This window comes from Oncorhynchus tshawytscha, linkage group LG03 (assembly GCF_018296145.1).
Source record: "Oncorhynchus tshawytscha isolate Ot180627B linkage group LG03, Otsh_v2.0, whole genome shotgun sequence".
NCBI classification, from domain to species: Eukaryota; Metazoa; Chordata; class Actinopteri; order Salmoniformes; family Salmonidae; genus Oncorhynchus; species Oncorhynchus tshawytscha.
Genome location: NC_056431.1, coordinates 15,651,163 through 15,672,157, shown reverse-complemented (window position 1 = coordinate 15,672,157; position 20,995 = coordinate 15,651,163). Strand labels below are relative to the sequence as shown.

The 20,995-nt window shown below is 44.3% G+C and overlaps 1 protein-coding gene across 2 annotated transcripts in view; it reads right to left on the bottom strand.

Moving 5' to 3' along the window:
- Positions 1-9,520: 9,520 nt before the first annotated feature.
- Positions 9,521-20,995, bottom strand: part of LOC112228394 (FAST kinase domain-containing protein 4) — a 23,493-nt gene continuing 12,018 nt past the window's right edge. For both annotated transcript variants that reach the window (XM_024393684.1, XM_024393694.2), the window contains 7 exons: positions 20,427-20,584; positions 20,181-20,291; positions 19,653-19,797; positions 19,238-19,489; positions 19,055-19,166; positions 18,869-18,983; positions 9,521-10,112 (listed from right to left, as the gene is read on the bottom strand). In XM_024393684.1, coding sequence (XP_024249452.1) covers positions 10,011-10,112; positions 18,869-18,983; positions 19,055-19,166; positions 19,238-19,489; positions 19,653-19,797; positions 20,181-20,291; positions 20,427-20,584 — 995 coding nt within the window. In that variant the 3' untranslated portion in view covers positions 9,521-10,010. The remainder of the gene's footprint in view (positions 10,113-18,868; positions 18,984-19,054; positions 19,167-19,237; positions 19,490-19,652; positions 19,798-20,180; positions 20,292-20,426; positions 20,585-20,995) is intronic.

Genomic DNA, 20,995 nt, shown 5'->3' with positions numbered 1-20,995 from the left:
CACACAATTTGTCACAGAGATGCATACAAGGACACAATAAGATGTGTGCCGTTCTAAGGTTTCTTTGTTTGTGTGTGCGCGTGTGGCTCTGCCTACACCCACATGCTTGGAGTGTGCAGGCCGCAGCAGGCTGGAACTGCGTCACAGAGGCTGCTTCCACGGCCTGTCAGGCCCCAGAGCGAGCTTCTATTTCAGCCTTCACTCCAAGACAGTCCCAGGCCTTGAGACAAACCCCAGGAGCCTACTGCTTCACAATACCTCTCTCCAGCTCTCTACTTCTCCCCCTTTCTCCCTTTCTCCCTTTCTCCCTCCCTCCCTCCCTCCCACTCTCTCTCCCGCCATCATCCTATTCTGCTGCATTCTCTTCTCATCTAACCATAGTGTTCTCAGTGCAGGATGCACTCGTTTCAAAACAGTGATGTTTCGGATTGAAAGGCCTTCATCAGAACACTCCAGGAACAGACAAGACCATGTAAGGATAGGATTTATATTAAACCTAAACTAGTAGGATGGGTATTTTACAAAAAACGAATGGCAGTGCAATAATACAAAGACTAGCAGTCTTACTCCAAATAGCCATCTGGATTACATCACATCATTAGCGCCAGACCAGCAGAGCTGATACGTGCTGTCTGAGGCGTACAATATACTTCCAAGGTCTCTTTAACTGCCCAAATTGACCTATTTTTAGATACAACTTTCGATTCCGTTCGAAAGGATCATCTTCAGCAAATTGAGGTGTAGAATCACTCTTCTACAAATAGTATTCTCTGCCAAATATTAGGTTTGGTGCAATTAAGATTTGCAGAGATAAGCACAATCAGACATTGATTGATCGGAGGAGACAGCATGGGTCAATTACTGAACATTTTCTAGGATTTCCTACCTGCAGCAACACTAGTGGACAATGCAGGTAAAAGCACAGTGCTTCAAAACTCCTGGCCCTACCTATACCACTTGTCCCTCTACTGTACAGTCTGTACCTCTACAGAACCCTGGATGGAGAGAAGTTGTGGGTGGCCTTGCTCAAGGGCAGAATCAGAGATCCAGTTCCATTGCCATTTTTGAGTCTCCCAGCCTGGGGCTTGAACCAGAAACCTTTCGGCTGCTGGCCCGCCACTTCTAACCTCTATGCTACCGTACCTTATACCCCAACCGCCTCTACTGTCGGAGAGATAATACCCTAACCCAGGGATCATCAACTACATTCAGCCTCAGGCCAAATTTTTCTTGAGCGGATAGTTGGGGGGCCAGAACATAATTACTAATAATTTGTAGACTGCAAATGAACTGTAAGAAGCACAAACATATATAATGTTTGACTAAAACAATCATTTCAAACATTGCTTACATTTGTATACATTATACATTATATCACTTATCAGATTTATTACATTAAAATCACTTGGAGTGGATTTTCTCGTATTTGGTACAGTCTTTTATGACCAACAATGAAAATCCCCCCCAAAATAAACATGATATATTTATTTTTTGTGGTTTTATTTGGGGGCCAAATAAACCACAAATAAAACCTAACACTTACATTGTACTTCTACTGTCTGAGACATGCATTTATCCTCCCAGTGTACTTATCCCCCTTCACTTCAACACAATGAACTCACAAACATAATACACAGGTAAATACAGTCTGGGTGATGCAACTCCTATACTTTAACTCCTATACTTTACTGTCAAGTACAGCATCTAACATAGAATACATCTATTGTCTGCTAGACACAAACCTACCAGATGCAACATAACAACAATACCATAATAACCATATTGACTACATCATCTCATCAATAGCTATGTTAGCAGTAAGTAGCATACAGTGACATGTACACACACAGTTCAGGTAGTCGGTGTCTTATCTAACATGAACAATTCATTTTCAAATGCTCTGCTTTACCCTACATCAGTCCGTGTCTAAATCTGTTCCTTCAGCATGTGGCCCTGCTGTTACTGTGTGGATGCTGCTGCTGAGTGCGATGCTGTGTCATGCCCTGCATGCTGAGACTGGGGGAAGGGAAGTAATGGACGAGAGAGAGAGGGAGGAGCAGTTCCACTCTGCCCTGAGAAAACATACCGCCACTGGGCAGTGAGATGGGGCTGGGGGGATGTGGGTATGGGGATAGTGAGGGGAAAGGGGAATATGGAGCTGGGGCTCGGGGTCAGGTAGGGGGAAGGGGATGTTTGTGGGGTTAAGTAGGGTAGGTGTTGTGGATGGGGGGTCTGGGGTGAAGGCTAGGGTGCTGGAGCTGGAACTAGGACTAGAGTGGGGATCAAAGATAGACAGACAGACAGACATGACCCAGCTCTACCTCTCTAATCCGTCGGTCTGTCTGCTTCCCACATGGCAGTATAGCAGGTATCTATTATCCCTCCTCTACCAGCCTCTCTGTAACTCTAACATCTCCTCCTCTCCCTAGTGTCTCACATGCTCCTCACCCTCCCTGTCTCTCCTCTGCCATCTACACTCTCCCATGTCCTCCTTCCCCTCTCTCTTTTCCCCCTCTACCCCCCCCCCCTCCCCCTCTCCTCCCAGGTGGTCCTACCTGGTTCAGGCAGGCCTGTCTGCTCTGCTCCAAGCTCCGGGTGTCTTTCTTTGGGGACAGATCTTCGAGAGCTCTCCCCCGGCATGGCTGTCTCTGGATCTCTCTGGTTCTGACGCAACAATAACTCCACACCACCCAGTAGCCAAGGTGAACCGAGAGAGAGTGCGCAGTATCGGGAGGGGCAGAGAGAGCGAGAGAGAGAGAGAGCGAGAGAGAGAGAGAGAGAGAGAGAGAGAGAGAGAGAGAGAGAGAGGGTGAATGCTCAGCGACCTGGCACTCAGATCTCCTGCAGCACACGTGTGTCTATATGTGTGTGTGTTAGAGAGTGAGAGAGAGAGAGTGCATGCCTCTCTCTGTGGTGCAGCAGAGCAGAGCCGTGATGATGCTGAGTGAGAGTGTGTGTGGGTCTCGCGATGCTGCCAGTGTGTGTGTGTGTGTGTGTGTGTGTGTGTGTGTGTGTGGGCGCATATGTTTGTGTGGAATTTGAGAGGGAGCTGCAGTATTCTCTCTCATTACCCATCTGAGCTGCACTGCCTCCCTCCTCCCCTCCCTCTCTCCTTCCCATCCCTCTCTCTCTCTCCCTGGCGATGACTTGATACTCAGCGATGATGTCAGCAGATTTCTGCTGCTGTCTGAGTGCTGCCCCCATCCTTACAGGAAGGTACTGCAGAGACAGAGGGCTAGAGAGAGGGTGTGTGGAGAAGATGGGCTATTGCAGAAAGAGAGATGGAGGAAATAACGCTTCTGAAAGGGAAATTGAAGGAGAGTTACAAAGAAAGAAAAGAGAAAGGGGGACTTTCAGTCTCCTCCCCTTTTCCATTTGTCCCCCCCAAAACCCAGATCACTGGCAGTTTCCTTGGCCACCCCAAGCTTCCCACGCTGGGTGGTGTGTGCGTGTGTGTGTGTGTATCAGGGGGTTTCTGCATCTGCTCTGCCAGCTCAACAGAATCCCCTGTCTCCTCTCTCTGCCAATTTCAGCCCGGCTGGCATTTATACACCAGCGGTATCCTCCTCTCTCATCTGCTTACTCATATTTCCCTGCTCCTCGCTGACCTGAGGTCAGCAACACACAGAAGCATACTGCCCTCAGACAGGATCTGGTCTCTATGACAACACAGTTAATACTGGGACAGCTGGCTGGCTGGGCTCAGAGGTGGGGTGATGAGATCAATCAGTCAATCAACCAACTAACCAATTAATGGAGTTACTTAGCAGCTCACTCTCTATATCACAACATGATCTCAACGCTCATGGGGCCAGAGTTCGAAATGAACCATCTGAGCCTTTTGAATTATAGAATTATGCTCCCAAGTGGCGCAGCAGTCTAAGGCACTGAATCTCAGTGCAATAGGTGTCACTACAGTCCCTGGTTCAAATCCAGGCTGTATGACATTTGGCCGTGATTGGGAGTCCCATAGGTCGGTGAACAATTGGCCCAGCATTGTCTGGGTTTGGCCAGGGTAGGCCGTCATAGTAAATAAGAATTTGTTCTAAACTGAATTGCCTAGTTAAATTAAATATATATATATTAACGTACACGTTGGAGCTGCTACAGAAATAGAATATGTAGATCAGTCATGATTCTCTCTCTTACAATCTAGACAGTGGTGTAAAAATACTTCAAGGTACTACTTAAGTAGTTTGTTGGGGTTTTTGTACTTTACTTTTAATATTTTTTACAACTTTGCTTCACTACACTCCTAAAGAAAATAATGTACTTTTTACTCCATACATTTTCCCTGAGAAGCCAAAAGTACTCGTTACATTTTGAATGCTTAGCAGGACAGAAACATTGTCCAACTCATACACTTATGGAGAGAACATCCCAGGTCACCCCTACTGCATCTTATCTGGCAGACTCACTAAACACACATGCTTTGTTTGTAACTGATGTCTAAGTGTTGGAGTGTGCCGCTGGCTATCTGTAAGTAAATTTAAAAAACAAGAAAATGGTATCGTTTGGTTAGTTCAATATAAGGAATTAGAAATGATTTATACTTTTATTATATCAAAGTAATTACATTTACTTTTGATACTTAAGTATATTTCAAACCAAATAATTTTACTCAATTGGTATTGTACTGGGTGACTTTCACTTTTTCTTAAGTCATTTTCTATTAGGGTATCTTGACTTTTACTCAAGTGTGACAATTGGGTACTTTTTCCACAAATGATTCTAGGTGAGATAATAAATGGAAACAGAATCTTAAACATCCTGCTTTATCATTATAGCTGAGCACACATGCTCCAATCAGCGCGAAGCAACTCAACTACATACAGTGCAGTCCATTGACTTTTTTCATATTTTGTTGCGTTACATTGAGATTTTGTGTCACTGGCCTACCCATAATGTCAAAGTGGAATATGTTTTTAAAATTCTTTACAAATTAATTAAAAATGAAAAGCTGAAATGTTCTGAGTAAATAAGTATTCAACCCCTTTGTTATGGCAAGCCTAAATAAGTTCAGGAGTAAAAATGTGCGTAACAAGTCACACAATAAGTTGCATGGAATGTGGGCAATAATAGTGTTTAACATGATTTTTGAATGACTACCTCGTCTCTGTACTTCACACATACAATTATCTGTAAGGTCAAACAGTGAATTTCAAACACAGATTCAAATACAAAGAAGAGCACATATTGGTAGATGGGTAAAATAAGGCAGACATTGAATATGCCTTTGAGCATGGTGAAGTTATTAATTACACTTTGGATGGCGTATCAATATACCCAGTCACTACAAAAGATACAGGTGTCCTTCCTAACTCAGTTGCCGGAGGGGAAGGAAACCGCTCAGGGATTTCACCATGAGGCCAATGGTGAAAACAGTTACCGAGTTTAATGGCTATGATCGGAGAAAACTGAGGATGGATCAACAACATTTTAGTTACTCCAAAATTACATTGAAAATAAGGAAGCTTGTACAGAATAAAAAATATTCCAAACATGCATCCTGTTTGCAATAAGGCAGTAAAGTAAAACTGCAGAAAATGAAAATTCTAAAAACATGTTTTCACTTTGTCATTATGGGGTATTGTGTGTAGACGGGTAAAAAATATATATTTTGAATTCGGGCTGTAACAACAAAATGTGAAATAAGTCAAGGGGTATGCGACGGCATGGACACAACAGCAGTGTGTGTGAGCCGATCCCTGTGGGATACATTCAGCAACCCCCTCACAACACACACACACCACTGACCCATCACGTTTAATAATAAATATGTCTTATTAACTGCATCTTGTGAAGAGAAGCATCCTCAGGCTGAATATCACACCATCAGGATGCCAATGATACCATAGAAGCTCATCCAACTCAACGTCCTCTCTAAACACAAGACCTACCAGAGCCATAGATAATGGGCTTGTCCACACTGCAGCCAACAGTGCAGGCGGATGATGTCTGACTGGCTTTCGGAGACATCATCGACTCAGGGGGTTTTGTCCAACATGTCTCCGGACCTACTCACTGCCACAGTCATACTCTTGACCTAGTACTGTCCCGTGGAATAAATATTGTGGATCTTAATGTTTTTCCTCATAATCCTAGACTATCGGACCACCATTTTATTACATTTGCAATCGCAACAAATAATCTGATCAGACCCCAACCAAGGATCATCAAAAGTTGTGCTATAAATTCTCGGACAACCCAAAGATTCTTAGATGCCCTTCCAGACTCCCTCCACCTACCCAAGGACGTCAGAGTACAAAAACCTGTTAACCACCTGAGGGACTAAATGTAACCTTGTGTAATACCCTAGATGTAGTCGCACCGCTAAAAACAAAAAAAAACATTTGTCATGAGAAACTAGCTCTCTGGTATACAGAAAGTACCTGAGCCCTGATGCAAGCTTCCAGAAAATTGGAAAGGAAATGGCGCTACACCAAACTGGAAGTCTTTCGACTGGCTTGGAAAGACAGTACCGTGCAGTATCGAAGAGCCCTCACTGATGCTCGATAATCCTATTTTTCCAACTTCATTGAGGAGAATAAGAACAATCCAAAATGTTGATACTGTCGCAAAGCTAACTAAAAAGCAGCATTCCCCAAGGGAGGATGGCTTTAACTTCCGCAGTGATAAAATCATGAACTTCTTTGACGAAAAGATCATGATCATTAGAAAGCAAATGACGGACTCCTCTTTAAAGTTCAGTTGTCCTGAGTCTGCACAACACTGCCAGGACCTAGGTTCAAGGGAAACACTCGGGTTGTTTAATACTATATCTCTTGACACGATGAAAATAGTCTTGGCCTCTAAACCTTCAAGCTGCATACTGGACCCTATTCCAAATAAACTACTGATAGAGCTGCTTCCTGTGCTTGGCCCTCCTATGTTTAACTTAATAAATGGCTCCCTATCCATCGGATGTGTATAAAACTCACTAAAAGTGGCAGTAATAAAGCCTCTCTTGAAAAAGCAATACCTTGACCAAGAAAATATAAAAAATATCGGCCTATATCGATTCTCCCATTCCTCTCAAAATATTTGAAAAAGCTGTTGCGCATCAACTCACTGCCTTCCCGAAGACAAACAATGTATACGAAACAGTTCAGCCTGGTTTTAGACACCATAGTACTGACTGCACTCGTGAAGGTGGTAAATGACCTTTTAATGGCATCAGACCAAGGCTCTGCATCTGTCCTCGTGCTCCTAGACCTTAGTGCTGCTTTTGATACCATCGATCACCACAATGTTCTGGAAACCCAAATTGGTCTACATGGACAAGTTCTGGCTTGGTTTAGATCTTATCTGTCGGAAATATATCAGTTTGTCTCTGTGGATGATTTGTCTTCTGACAAATCAACTGTAAATGTCGGTGTTCCTCAGGGTTCCGTTTTAGGACCACAATTGTTTTCACTATATATTTTACCTCTTGGTGATGTCATTCGGAAACATAATGTTAACTTTCACTGCTATGCGGACGATACACAGCTGTACATTTCGATGAAACATGGTGAAGCCCCAAAATTGCCCTCCCTGGAAGCCTGTGTTTCAGACATAAGGAAGTGGATGGCGGCAAATGTTTTACTTTAAACCTCGGACAAAACAGAGATGCTAGTTCCCAAGAAACAAAAAGATGTTCTGTTGGATCTGACAATTAATCTTGATGGTTGTACAGTCATCTCAAATAAAACTGGGAAGGACCTCGGCGTTACTCTGGCCCCTGATCTCTCTTTTGACGAACATATCAACAATATTTCAAGGACAGTTTTTTCCATCTTCATGACATTGCAAAAATTAGAAACTTTCTGTGCAAAAATGATGCAGGAAAATTAATCCATGCTTTTGTCACTTCTAGATTAGACTACTTCAATGCTCTACGTTCCAGCTACCTGGATAAAGCACTAAATAAACTTCAGTTAGTGCTAAACACGGCTGCTAGAATCTTGACTAGAACCCCAAAATTTGATCATATTACTCCAGTGCTAGCCTCTCTACACTGAATTTCTAAGCAAACAGCTGGAGGCAGGGCTTTCTTCTATAGAGCTCCATTTTTATGGAATGGTCTGCCTATTCATCTGAGAGACGCAGACTGTCTCGACTTTTAAGTCTTTATTGAAAACTCATATTTTCAGTAGGTCCTATGATTGAGTGTAATCTGACCCAGGGGTGTGAAGGTGAACGGAAAGGCACTGGAGCGACGAACCGCCCTTGCTGTCTGCCTGGCCGGTTCCCCTCTTTCCACTGGGATTCTCTGCCTCTAACCCTATTACAGGGGCTGAGTCACTGGCTTACTGGTGCTCTTCCATGATGTTCCTAGGAGGGGTACGTCACTTGAGTGGGTTGAGTCACTGACGTGAGCTTCCTGTCCGGGTTGGTGCCCTCCTCGGGTTCGTGCCGTGGGGGAGATCTTTGTGGGCTATACTTGGCCTTGTCTCAGGGTAGTAGGTTGATGGTTGAAGATATCCCTCTAGTGGTGTGGGGGCTGTGCTTTGGCAAAGTGGGTGGGGTTATATCCTACCTGTTTGGCCCTGTCTGGGGGTATTATCGGACGGGACCACAGTGTCTCCCGACCCCTCCTGTCTCAGCCTCCAGTATTTATGCTGCAATAGTTTGTATCAGGGGGCTAGGGTATGTCTGTTATATGTGGAGTATTTCTCCTGTCTCAACCGGTGTCCTGTGTGAAATTAAGTATGCCCCCTCTAATTCTCTCTCTTTTCCTCATTCTTTCTCTCTTTCTTCTCTCTGAGGACCTGAGCCCTAGGACCATGCCTCAGGACTACCTAGCCTGATGACTCCTTGCTGTTCCCAGTCCACCTGGTTATGCTGCTGCTCCAGTTTCAACTGTTCTGCCTGGGGCTATGGAACCCTGACCTGTTCACTGGACCTGCTGTTTTGGACCCTCTCTCTACCGTACCTCTTGTCTCCAACTCTGAATGATCAGCTATGAAAGCCACCGGACATTTACTCCTGAGGTGCTGACCTGGTGCACCCTCTCTAACCACTGTGATTATTAATATATCTGACCTTGCAGGTCATCTATGAAGGTTTGAACATCTTGGACATGTTCTGTTATAATCTCCACCCGGCACAGCCAGAAGAGGACTGGTCCCCCCTCAGAGCCTGGTTCCTCTCTAGGTTTCTTCTTAGTTTCTGGACTTTCTAGGGAGTTTTTCCTAGCCACCGTGCCTCCTACATCTGCATTGTTTGCTGTTTGGGGTTTTAGGCTGGGTTTCTGTACAGCACTTTGTGATATCGGCTTATTTAAAAGGGGCTTTATACATCAATTTGATTGATAGACTGATCTACAAATCACCTTGCATCATGAATAAATACTTATTTTTTGTAGATCAGTCAGTCACAATTTACCCACAATGGATCACGGATTTCATGCTCTCAAACACAAACAATGTTACAGTCATGGAACATTTGTGCCAACATGGAGGACAGTGTGTGGAACACGTATATTGAAATTAAAGCATAAAATAATGTATTCAATAATAACATCACTCAACAAAGCTCATATTGATAATTTAATTAGACCATTCTATTCACAGGTGATACACAGCTTTTAACATTGATTGGGGCGTTGATTATATGATGCTGCTCTCCATTCTCTTTCACTGAGTGTCACTTAGGGACACATCTACTTAGCAAGAGGTCTTTCTTCCCTTGCTTTCTGCTATAGAGCCCACTCTCTCTTTCTCTCTCTCTGTTTGCTCTCTTCAGCATACAGAACTCTCAGGGGCCGTCTCCATGGTAACATGGAAAGCCCCACGCACCGGCAAGGCAACCAAAGATAAAACGACAAAGACATTTTCCACCAATCAGCTTGTTTTAAAGTGGGTTGATTAGTGTGTGTGTGTGTGTGTGTGTGTGTGTGTGGGGTTGTTGTTCAGAGTTGTTTGAGACCAGATTGGTTTTGGTGAGCCGTCCTTGACATCCTGGCTCTCCTCTTTCCAGTCCAGTTGAGTCTGGTTCAGTTCTAAACTTCTGCTGTTTGGCCTAGTTCACTTCGCCATTTCCTCAGCAATGGCCTTCCCCATCTTATCCTTCACATACTCCACTTTCTGCCAATCAGACTTGAGCTCCAGCCACTCATAGTATGGCACCTAGGGAGGGACAGATAGTACAGATTCAGGGGTTTGTCTATCAATAATACTCTTTACCTTGCAATACTATAGCTGACATACACCCAGTAGTGTTTTTAAGCAAATCAGGTTTGGAGACAATCTAGCTGGTTCTCTCATTTGGATAAAAGTCAATCCTTCATCTTCTCTCCTCCATGACCCAGAAACAGATAAGTTGTCAAGATGTGTGTCAATTCATTAGTAAGGATTAGTAATTCATTGAGGATACTCATGTGTATCCTACCACAGGAAAGTGTTTAAATCTGCCACACCCTTTGAATCAGCTTTTGTTACGTCAGTGGAAAAAAACATGCACATTTAAAAACAATATGCTACTTATTATTTTATTTATAAAAAGTCAGAACTACCTCATTTGTTTTGATCACTTTAGACATTTATCTTGCAGACTCTCCCCGATTAACTGACCTTTTTCAAAAGAAGGTGAAAGAGGACAGAGGAGGTGGACATATCTAATTGATAAAAGGCCTATGTCTGGAAGTCTGTCACAGGTAAATTCAGTGGCCTAGTTTACCCAGCATGCACCACTGCAGACCTGAGAGCTCTCAGGCTAACACAATTGGCCTAGATGAGAGAGAGCGGTAAGATTGGCTAACGCGATTGTCCTAGATGAGAGTGTGTGCTGGGATTGGCTAAGGAGCTTGGCCTAGATGAGACAGAGCTGCTGCTGCTATTCTCCTGGCTCCTGACTGACTATCAGGCCTTTTTATAACTGGCATCCTTCAGGGAGACAGACAAGCCTGGCCCTGCATGATGCAGCATTAAATGAGCATTAGATTGTTTTTTATAGCATTAGCTAGCCAACTATAGCATCATACGGTACACCGCTAGCCAGCATTAGCCACTAGGGTTGTCACGATACCAATATCACTATACTAAGTATTGTGACAAGGAAACTAAAGTCAAGAGTTAATTTGAGGAAAACTGTCCAAAAGTTGGAAACAAACATTATGTTGTCACCTAGAGTCCAATTATTGAATTTTCCAAACTATATCACAATATTTAATATGAGTATACAAAACATTAAGAACACCTGCTCTTGCCATGACAGACTGACCAGATGAAAGCTGTGATCCCTTATTGATGTCATCTTTTAAATCCACTTCAATCAGTGTAGATGAAGGGGAGGAGACAGGTTAAAAAAGGATTTTAAGACTTGAGACATGGATTGTGTACAGTGCATTCGGAAAGTATTCAGACCCCTAGACTTTTTCCACATTTTGTCATGTTACAGCCTTACTCTAAAATGTATTAAATAATTTTATTCCTCACCAATCTATACAAAATACACCATCATGACAAAGGGAAAACAGGTTTAGACATTATTTCAAATGTATTACAAATAAAAAAAACAAAGATACCTTATTTGCATACAGCCTAGTGGTTAGAGCATTGGACAAGTAACCGAAAGGTTGCAAGATCGAATCCCCGAGCTGACAAGGTAAAAATCTGCCGTTCTGCCCCTGAACAAGGCAGTTAACCCACTGTTCCTAGGCGGTCTTTGAAAACAGAATTTGTTCTTAACTGACTTGCCTAGTTAAATAAAGGTAAAATAAAATGTAAAAAATTCAGACCCCTTGCTATGAGACTCGAAATTGAGCTCAGGTGCATCCTTGAGATGTTTCTACAACTTGATTGGAGGCCACCTGTGGTAAATTCAATTGATTGGACATGATTTGGAAAGGCACACACCTGTCTATATAAGGTCCCAGAGTTGACAGTGCATGTCAGAGCAAAAACCAAGCCATGAGGTCAAAGGAATTCAAATCCAATTTTATTTGTCACATGCACTGAATACAACAGGTGTAGACCTTACAGTGAAATGCATACTTTCAAGCCCTTAACCAACAATGCAGTTAAGAAAATACCAACAACAAAAAAAGAGAAGAATAACAAATAATTAAAGAGCAGCAGTAAATAGCAAGAGGCTATTTACAGGGGGTACTGGTACAGAGTCAATGTGCAGGGGCACGTGTCGAGGTAATATGTACATGTGAGTTATTAAAAGTGACTATGCATAGATACCAGAGTAGCAGCAGCATAGAAGGGGGCGGGGGGCAATGCAAATAGTCTGGGTAGCCATTTGATTAGATGTTCAGGAGTCTTATGGCTTGGGGTAGAAGCAGTTTAGAAGCCTCTTGGACCTAGGGCGGTATACGTATTTTACTATATACCGGTATTGATGAACGGGCCGGTTTGGGTTTTTGGTTTACCTTCTATAACAGTATTTTAATGTTTGGTTTGTTAAAATGTGATACGCCGTCTGTAACGTCCATTTGTATAGGTTACCCTGCTACTTGAGTCATCCCTCTCCACTCTCTCTCCATGCTGCTTCCCACACAGACCTGGTCCCACCCCGTCACTCTAGGAGCGCATTTGTTATTGCTTGACCACGAGACACTTTCGTTCAGACTGCATGGTCAATGCAGCACATGGAACAATGTTGATGACCATGATGTTGTTTCCAATTTGATCTTAATATAAATCCACAAGTGTTCTATAATTACAATATTTGTGTGTTCCTTACATCTGCAAACAGCTAGTTTGTGTTTTCTTAGCAACTTATGCTAAATCGTGTTAGCTAACTAGCTACTTAAATTAATGAGTCGGGCAAACGTAGCTAGCTAATACAGCCTGATACCAGTGCTAGTGGAGGCCTAAATCAGCATGTTGTTTCTTCAAAAGTACCTTCTATACCAAAGAGGAATAGGCGAAGCATGAATATGTTGGCTACATGAATAAATATTTAATGTAGCCAAAGATTACAGGGTCACCTAGGAAACTATGAACATCACTTTGGTTCCTACCCAGTCACAACAACTAGCTAATGGCATTTTTACTCTTTGTCATGTCAAACAACACTGTAATCAAAGTGCCAACTATTATTTATATTCTAACTATAGAATTAGAATAAACATATTTCCATGATTCCAAAAGTTCACCCAAGTGTTTTGATCTAAATCACAATTGCAACATTTGGTTAAAAATAAGGCCCAGTTTTTTGGCAGTTTTCTGCCATATCGTGGCAGTTTGGAAATTATCTCAAATGAGTGCAGGAAATGCAGAAACTGAGGGAAACGCAGGAAATTATATTAGGATGAAGTTGAATTGAACAGTATAAAACTGAATGGAGAAAGACCCATTGAAATAATTGAGTATAAACTCTGCAATATACTCACTGTCAACTGCGTTTATGTTCAGCAAACTTAACATGTGTAAATATTTATATGAACATAACAAGATTCAACAACTGAGACATAAACTGAACAAGTTCCACAGACATGTGGATAATGTGTCCCTGAACAAAGTGTGTGTGGGGGGGGGGGATTCAAATAAAAAGGAACAGTCAGTATCTGGTGTGACCACCAGCTGCATTAAGTACTGCAGGGCATCTCCTCATGGACTGCACTAAATTTGCCAGTTCTTGCTGTGAGATGTTACCCCACTCTTCCACCAAGGTACCTACAAGTTCCCAGACATTTCTGGGGGGTGGGAATGGCCCTAGCCCTCACCCTCCGATCCAACAGGTCCCAGACGTGCTCAATGGGTTTCAGATCCGGGCTCTTCGCTGGCCATGGCAGAACACTAACATTCCTGTCTTGCAGGAAATCACACACAGAACGAGCAGTATGGCTGGTGGCATTGTCATGCTGGAGGGTCATGTCAGGATGAGCTTGCAGGAAGGGTACCACATGAGGGAGGAGAATGTCTTCCCTGATGGAGGGATTGTGCGTTCCTGGTGTAACTCGGTCAGTTGTTGTTGCCATCCTGTACCTGTCCCGCAGGTGTGATGTTCAGATGTACCGATGCTGTGCAGGTGTTGTTACACATGGTCTGCCACTGCGAGGATGATCAGCTGTCTGTCCGGTCTCCCTGTAGCTCTGTCTTAGGCGTCGCACAGTACGGACATTGAAATTGTGTGCCCTGGCCACATCTGCAGTCCTCATGCCTCCTTGCAGCATGCCTAAGGCACATTCAGGCAGATGAGCAGGGACCCTGGGCATCTTTCTTTTGGTGTTTTTCAGAGTCAGTAGAAAGGCCTCTTTAGTGTCCTAAGTTTTCATAACTGTCACCTTAATTGCCTACGGTCTGTAAGATGTTAGTGTCTTAATTAAGGTCCATTCCACAGGTGCATTTTCATTAATTGTTTATGGTTCATTGAACAAGCATAGGAAACTGTTTAAACCCTTTACAATGAAGATCTGTGAAGTTATTTGGATTTTTACAAATTATCTTTGAAAGACAGCGTCCCGAAAAAGGGACGTTTATATGTTGCCACCCTAGGGTCACGCACTACTCATAAAGCAAATGTAGAATTTATATTAATCAAAAACATGAAATAGCATCAAATATTTGAAAAATACCATGATTTGATATTTTGTGCATATCGCCTAGCTCTTTTAAATTTGATTTATTTTACCTTTATTTAACCAGGTAGGCCAGAACAAGTTCTTATTTACAACTGCGACCTGGCCAAGATAAAGCAAAGCAGTGCGACAAAAACAACACAGAGTTACACATGGGATAAACAAACGTACAGTCAATAACACAATAGAAAATGTACTTGGACCTAGACTTGGCACTCCAGTACCGCTTGCCGTGCGGAAGCAGAGAGAACAGTCTATGACTCGGGTGACTGGAGTCTGACAATGTTTAGGGCCTTCCTCTGACACCGCCTGGTATAGAGGTCCTGGATGGCAGAAAGCTTGGACCCGCTGATGTACTGGGGCGTACGCACTACCCTCTGTAGTGCCTTGCGGTCGGAGGCCGAGCAGTTGCCATACCAGGCAGTGATGCAACCAGTCAGGATACTCTCGATGGTGCAACTGTAAAAAAAATTCAGGATCTGAGGACCCATGCCAAATATTTTCAGTCTCCTGAGGGGTAATAGGTTTTGCCCTCTTCACGACTGTCTTGGTGTGCTTGGACCATATTAGTTTGTTGGTGATGTGGACACCAAGGAACTTGGAAGCTCTCAACCTGCTCCACTGCAGCACCGTTGATGAGAATGGGGACGTGCTCGGTCCTCCTTTTCCTGTAGTCCACAATCATCTCCTTTGTCTTGACACGTTAAGGGAGAGGTTGTTGTCCTTGCACCACATGGTCAGGTCTCCGACCTCGTCCGTATAGGCAGTCTCATCGTTGTCGGTGATCAGGCCTACCGTTGTGTGATCAGGCCCACTGTTGTGTCGTCAGCAAACTTAATGATGGTGTTGGAGTCGTGCCTGGCCGTGCAGTCATGAGTGAACAGGGAGTACAGAAGGGGACTGAGCACTCACCCCTGAGGGGCCCGTGTTGAGGATGAGCGTGGCAGACGTGTTGTTACCTACCCTTACCACCTGGGGGCGGGCCCATCAGGAAGTCCAGGATCCAGTTGCAGAGGGAGGTGTTTAGTCCCAGAGTCCTTAACTTAGTGATGAGCTTTGAGGGCACTATGGTGTTGAACGCTGAGCTGTAGCATTCTCCCATAGGTGTTCCTTTTGTCCAGGTGTGAGAGGGCAGTGTGGAGTGCAATAGAGATTGCATCATCTGTGGATCTGTTGGTACGGTATACAAATTGGAGTGGATCTAGGGTTTCTCAGATAATGGTGTTGTGAGCCATGACCAGCTTTTCAAAGCACTTCATGGCTACAGACGTGAGTGCTATGGGTCATTTAGGCAGGTTACCTTCGTGTTCTTCGGCACAGGGACTATGGTGGTCTGCTTGAAACATGTTGGTATTACAGACTGACAGGGAGAGGTTGAAAATGTTAGTAAAGACACTTGCCAGTTGGTCAGCTCATGCTCGGAGTACACGTTCTGGTAATCCGTCTGGTCCAGCGGCCTTGTGAATGTTGACCTGTTTAAAGGTCTTACTCACATCTCCTGCAGCGAATGTGATCACACAGTCATCCGGAACAGCTGATGCTCTCATGCATGTTTCAGTGTTATTTGCCTCGAAGCAAGCATAAAAGTTATTTAACTCGTCTGGTAGGCTCGTGTCACTGGGCAGCTCTCGGCTGTGCTTCCCTTCGTAGTCTGTAATAGTTTGCAAGCCCTGCCACATCCGACGAGCGTCGGAGCCGGTGTAGTACGATTCAATCTTAGTCCTGTATTGATGCTTTGCCTGTTTGATGGTTTGTCAGAGGGCATAGCGGAATTCATTATAAGATTCCCGCTACTTGAAAGGGGCAGCTCCACAGATCCATGACTTCAGGTTGGGGTATGTACGTACAGTCACTGTGGTGATGACGTCCTCGATGCACTTATTGATAAAGCCAGTGACTGATGCGATGTCCTCCTCAGTGCCATCGAAAGAATCCCGGAACATATTCCAGTCGTATTCCAACATATTCCTGTAGTTTAGCATCGGCTTCATCTGACCACTTTTCTTTATTCTTTTAATAGACCGAGTCACTGGTGCTTCCTGCTTTAATTTTTGCTTGTAAGCAGGAATCAGGAGGATAGAGTTATGGTCAGTTTTGCCAAATGGAGGGCGAGGGAGGGCTTTGTACACGTCTCTGTGTGTGAAGTAAAGGTGGTCTACAATTTTTTTCCTCTTGTTGCACATTTAACATGCTGATAGAAATGAGTCTTATCCGTAGAGCTCCGAGACAGGATTGTGTTGAGGCACAGATCTGGGGAAGGGTACCAAAAAAACATCTGTAGCATTGAAGGTTCGCAAGTACACAGTGGCTTCCATCATTCTTGAATGGAAGAGGTTTGTAACCACCAAGACTCGTCCTAAAGCTGGCCACCCGACCAAACTGAGCAATTGGGGGAGAAGGGCCTTGTTCAGGCAGGTGACCAAGAACCAGATGGTTACTCTGACAGAGCTCCAGAGTTCCTCTGTGGAGATGGGAGAACCTTCCAGAAGGACAACCATCTCTGCAGCACTCCACCAATCAGGCCTTTATGGTAGAGTGGCCAGATGGAGGCCACACCTCTGTAAAAATGGACTTGACAGCACGCTTGGAGTTTGCCAAAAGGCACCTAACGGACGATCAGACCATGAGAAACATGATTCTCTGGTCTAATGAAACCAAGATGGAACTCAATGGCCTGAATTCCAAGTGTCACGTCTGGAGGAAACCTAGCACCATCCCTACGGTGAAGTATGGTGGTGGCAGCATCATGCTGTGGGGGTGTTTTTCAGCGGCAGGGACTGGGAGACTAGTCAGGATCCCAGGAAAGTTTAACGCAAAGTACAGAGAGAGATCCATGATAAAAATCTGCTCCAGAACGCTCAGGACCTCAGACTGGGGAGAAAGTTAATCTTCCAACCGGACAATGACCCTAAGTACACAGCCAAGACAAAGCAGGAGTGGTTTTGGGACAAGTCTCTGAATGTCCTTATGTGGCCCAGCCATAGCCTGGACTTGAACCCAATCTAACATCTCTGGAGACACCTGAAAATAGCTGTGCAGTGACGTTCCCCCATCCAACCTGACAGAGCTTGAGAGAATCTGCAGAGAAGAATCGGAGAAACTCCCCAAATACACGTGCCAAACTTGTAGCGTCATACCCAAAACTCGAGGCTCTAATCGCTACCAAAGGTACTTCAACAAAGTACCAAGTACAGGGTCTGAATACTTATGTAAATGTGATATTTCAGTTTATTTTTTATAAAATTAGCAACAATTTCTAAAAATCTGTTTTTGCTTTGTTATTATGGGGTATTGTGTGTAGATTTATGAGGTAAAAACCTTTCAATCCATTTTAGAATAAGGCTGTAACATAACAAAATGTGGAAAAAGTCCAGGGGTCTGAATACTTTCAGAATGCCCTGTACGTGTGCCATTCAAAGGGTAAATGGGCAAAAGAAAACATATTCAGTGCCTTTGAATGGGGTATGGTAGTAGGTGCCAGTTGCACCGGTTTCTGTGTCAAGAACTGCAACGCTGCTGGGTTTTTCACACAACAGTTTCCCATGTGTATCAAGAATGGTCCACCACCCAAAGGACATCCAGCCAACTTAACAACTGTGGGAAGCATTGGAGTCAACCTTGGCCAGCATCCCTGTGGAACACTTTTGACACCTTGTCGAGTCCATGCCCTGACGAATTGAGGCTGTTCTGAGGGCAAAAGGGGAGGGTGCAACTCAATATGAAGGTGTCCTTAATGTTTTGTATACTCAGCTTATACAGCAGTTTTTAAAAAGGACAATAGAGTATAGTTGGCTTTGTGTTTTCTTTTTGCCATGGAAAAGAGATGTGTTATACTGACAACCCTATTAGCCACACAAAGAGCTTGTCGTTCTCATAGTCTGTTAATCAGAGAAGGATAAAGAACCATTTTACTTTGTCAGGGTGATGAGTTAATTTGCTGAAGTGGAAATACTGAGACGAGCATATCTCACACAGCCCATTCCCTATGTAACAACTCTGAGGCACATGCTAAGGGGATGTGCTATGAATCACACCTAGACATCTACAGTGGATGGAAGTCAATTCCCTTTTAACTTCAGAAGACTGCTGTACTGTGCATGTGTTACTTTGAGGCAATGAGCTTCAAGCAGTGTAATGCAGTAATGCTGTGTCCATCCCAGTCTACCTGATCTCCCCCAGGAAAGAGGCTTGTTCTGGTGATTACACCCAAGAGTGTCTGGCCTGGGCTGGAGAGTATGCTGTGGTTAGGGTTTGTGTGTATGCGATAGACAGTTACTGTTATAATGACTGCCAGAACGTCTCTTTCAGTCCACCTGCATCACTCCCTCTCTCCTCATCATCATCCCTCCATACCTCTACAAGGATAAAGCCAGCCAGTTTGAGATGCCGTCTCATCATGGTGAATCGTCCCAGCAGATCTTTACTCCTGGAGCCATAGTTAGGAAACTCCCAGGTCAAGAACGCTAACCTGCAAAGAGGAGGACTGTCAGAACACATGCACACACACAGACACACACACACACACCCTTCTTCCCTCACCTGCATGCACCCTCAGGTAGGGGATTGGTTCCGCCTCCTCCAGGCAGGTGAGGGGCTGTCAGGGTCACCAGGTCCATTGGCTTATTTTCACTGTCCACCACCAGCTCTCCATCTGATAGGACACAACAAGTCAGTCACCTGTTGTTCCAGCCTTACAGTGTTTGTGTGTGCACGTGTATTCACCTATGGTCCAGCCGTATATAGTGTTGACCCCGGTACGTAGGGCCTCTGTTTTCCCCCCCACCAGATTATCCAGGGCCCCCTTCAGCCCAGTCTGTAGAGGGGAGAGGGGGGAGTCCTGGCCCAGGGTGGAGGGAATCAACATGGCCTCTGTAGGCAGGGTGGAGGACAGAGACTCTGGGTGTTCTAACTGGAGGGTAGCAATGATGTGGAGGAGCTTCAGGCGATAGTTCTCCACTCGAGACAGACTGCCTTCTGTGAAACAACAATATAGCAACACAACATCAAATCAGCAGAATCACCAAAGTCTGTACAACTGAGAATGCACAGGGCTATGAGCACAGACCACATGAACATCAGTGAATCGGTCCTCTGCTGCCATCTCCTGGGGAGGACCAGTACTAGAGTGTGTGATTACCTGAGAGTTTGGCAACATGTGTGTGTTGGTTGAGGGCTGTGATGTGCTGGGGCTTGGCCTGCTGTAACACACACAGAGACCACACCACATCTATCTGCAGGAACACCTCCAGGCTAGGGAGAACACCCTCCAGGGCAGAGTGGACCTACATACACACAGGAGGAGACAGTTGACAAACACGGACTACATTCTGGGAAGGTACTCTAGCCAAATGCCTCTTCCCCTCATCAACCAAAGTTGATAGAACTGTCATGTGCAGCACTGACATGACTCTACATGACTGAGAACCCAGTCGGTTCGACACAATATTTATCCTCGAGTATCCAGGCTGCATCACATCCGGCCGTGATTGGGAGTCCCATAGGGCGGCAGACAATTGGCCCAGCGCCGTCCGGGTCTGGCCGGGGTAGGCAGTCCTTAAGTAAGAATTTGTTCTTAACCGACTTACCTGAATAGTTAAATAAAGGTTAAATAAAATTTAACAGCATAAGGTAAATAAAGAAACAAATTGCTACTCTCATTGTTTACCTTCTTGTAGAACTCCTCCCCCTTGCTGGGCTGGAAGTTGAGCCTGGCCAGTGACATGAGCAGGTTACAAAGCTGCAGTGTGCTGTACTTCTGACTGTTCACGCTGTAGTGCTGAATAGTTTTTAAAAAATCAAACAAAGGAAGAAAATAAGAGGATGAGTTAAAGCAATATTTGTTACTCAAGAGGGCTAGGGGATGATCCAACCAGTTTAAGACGTGCTTAGAAGTGTCTGAGTGTGTGCGGACCTCAGCGAATGCCTCAAACAATGGGAGATGGAGCCACTTGAGGAAGGCTAGTGATTTGGCACAGCGAGTAACATCGGCAGAACTAATATCTGGCATTCTGGGTAACAACTCTGCTGCCAATCGCTGGAAGACCTGGGAATGGTGGAAATTCAACTTCCCTGAAAGAAAGAAAAAGAGAGAGAGAGAGAATTTAAAGCCCCCATGCAGTCTTTGTAATTTTATTTTGAAATGATCACTGTATGTCTAATAAATCAGTGTTCAATTACAGAAAATATTTTTTATAATTTATTTCCCTAAACCTCCTTTGGCCCCTGAAATGATGTCTGATTGTGTGGGCATTTAAGATATTTACATACACAGCCCTGATTGGCTGATTGGTGGACTCTAGACCATCCTCTTACCCAGATGACCAGTCATTGGTCTATTATATTAAGATCATGATGTGGGCCAAATGTTCCATCCCACCTGAACAGGCTGAAATTCCAGGGGCCTCATTCATCAACCGTGCGAACATTTCTTACTCAATTCTGGCGTACTTGGAGATTCTAAGATTTGAGTGCACCTCAAAT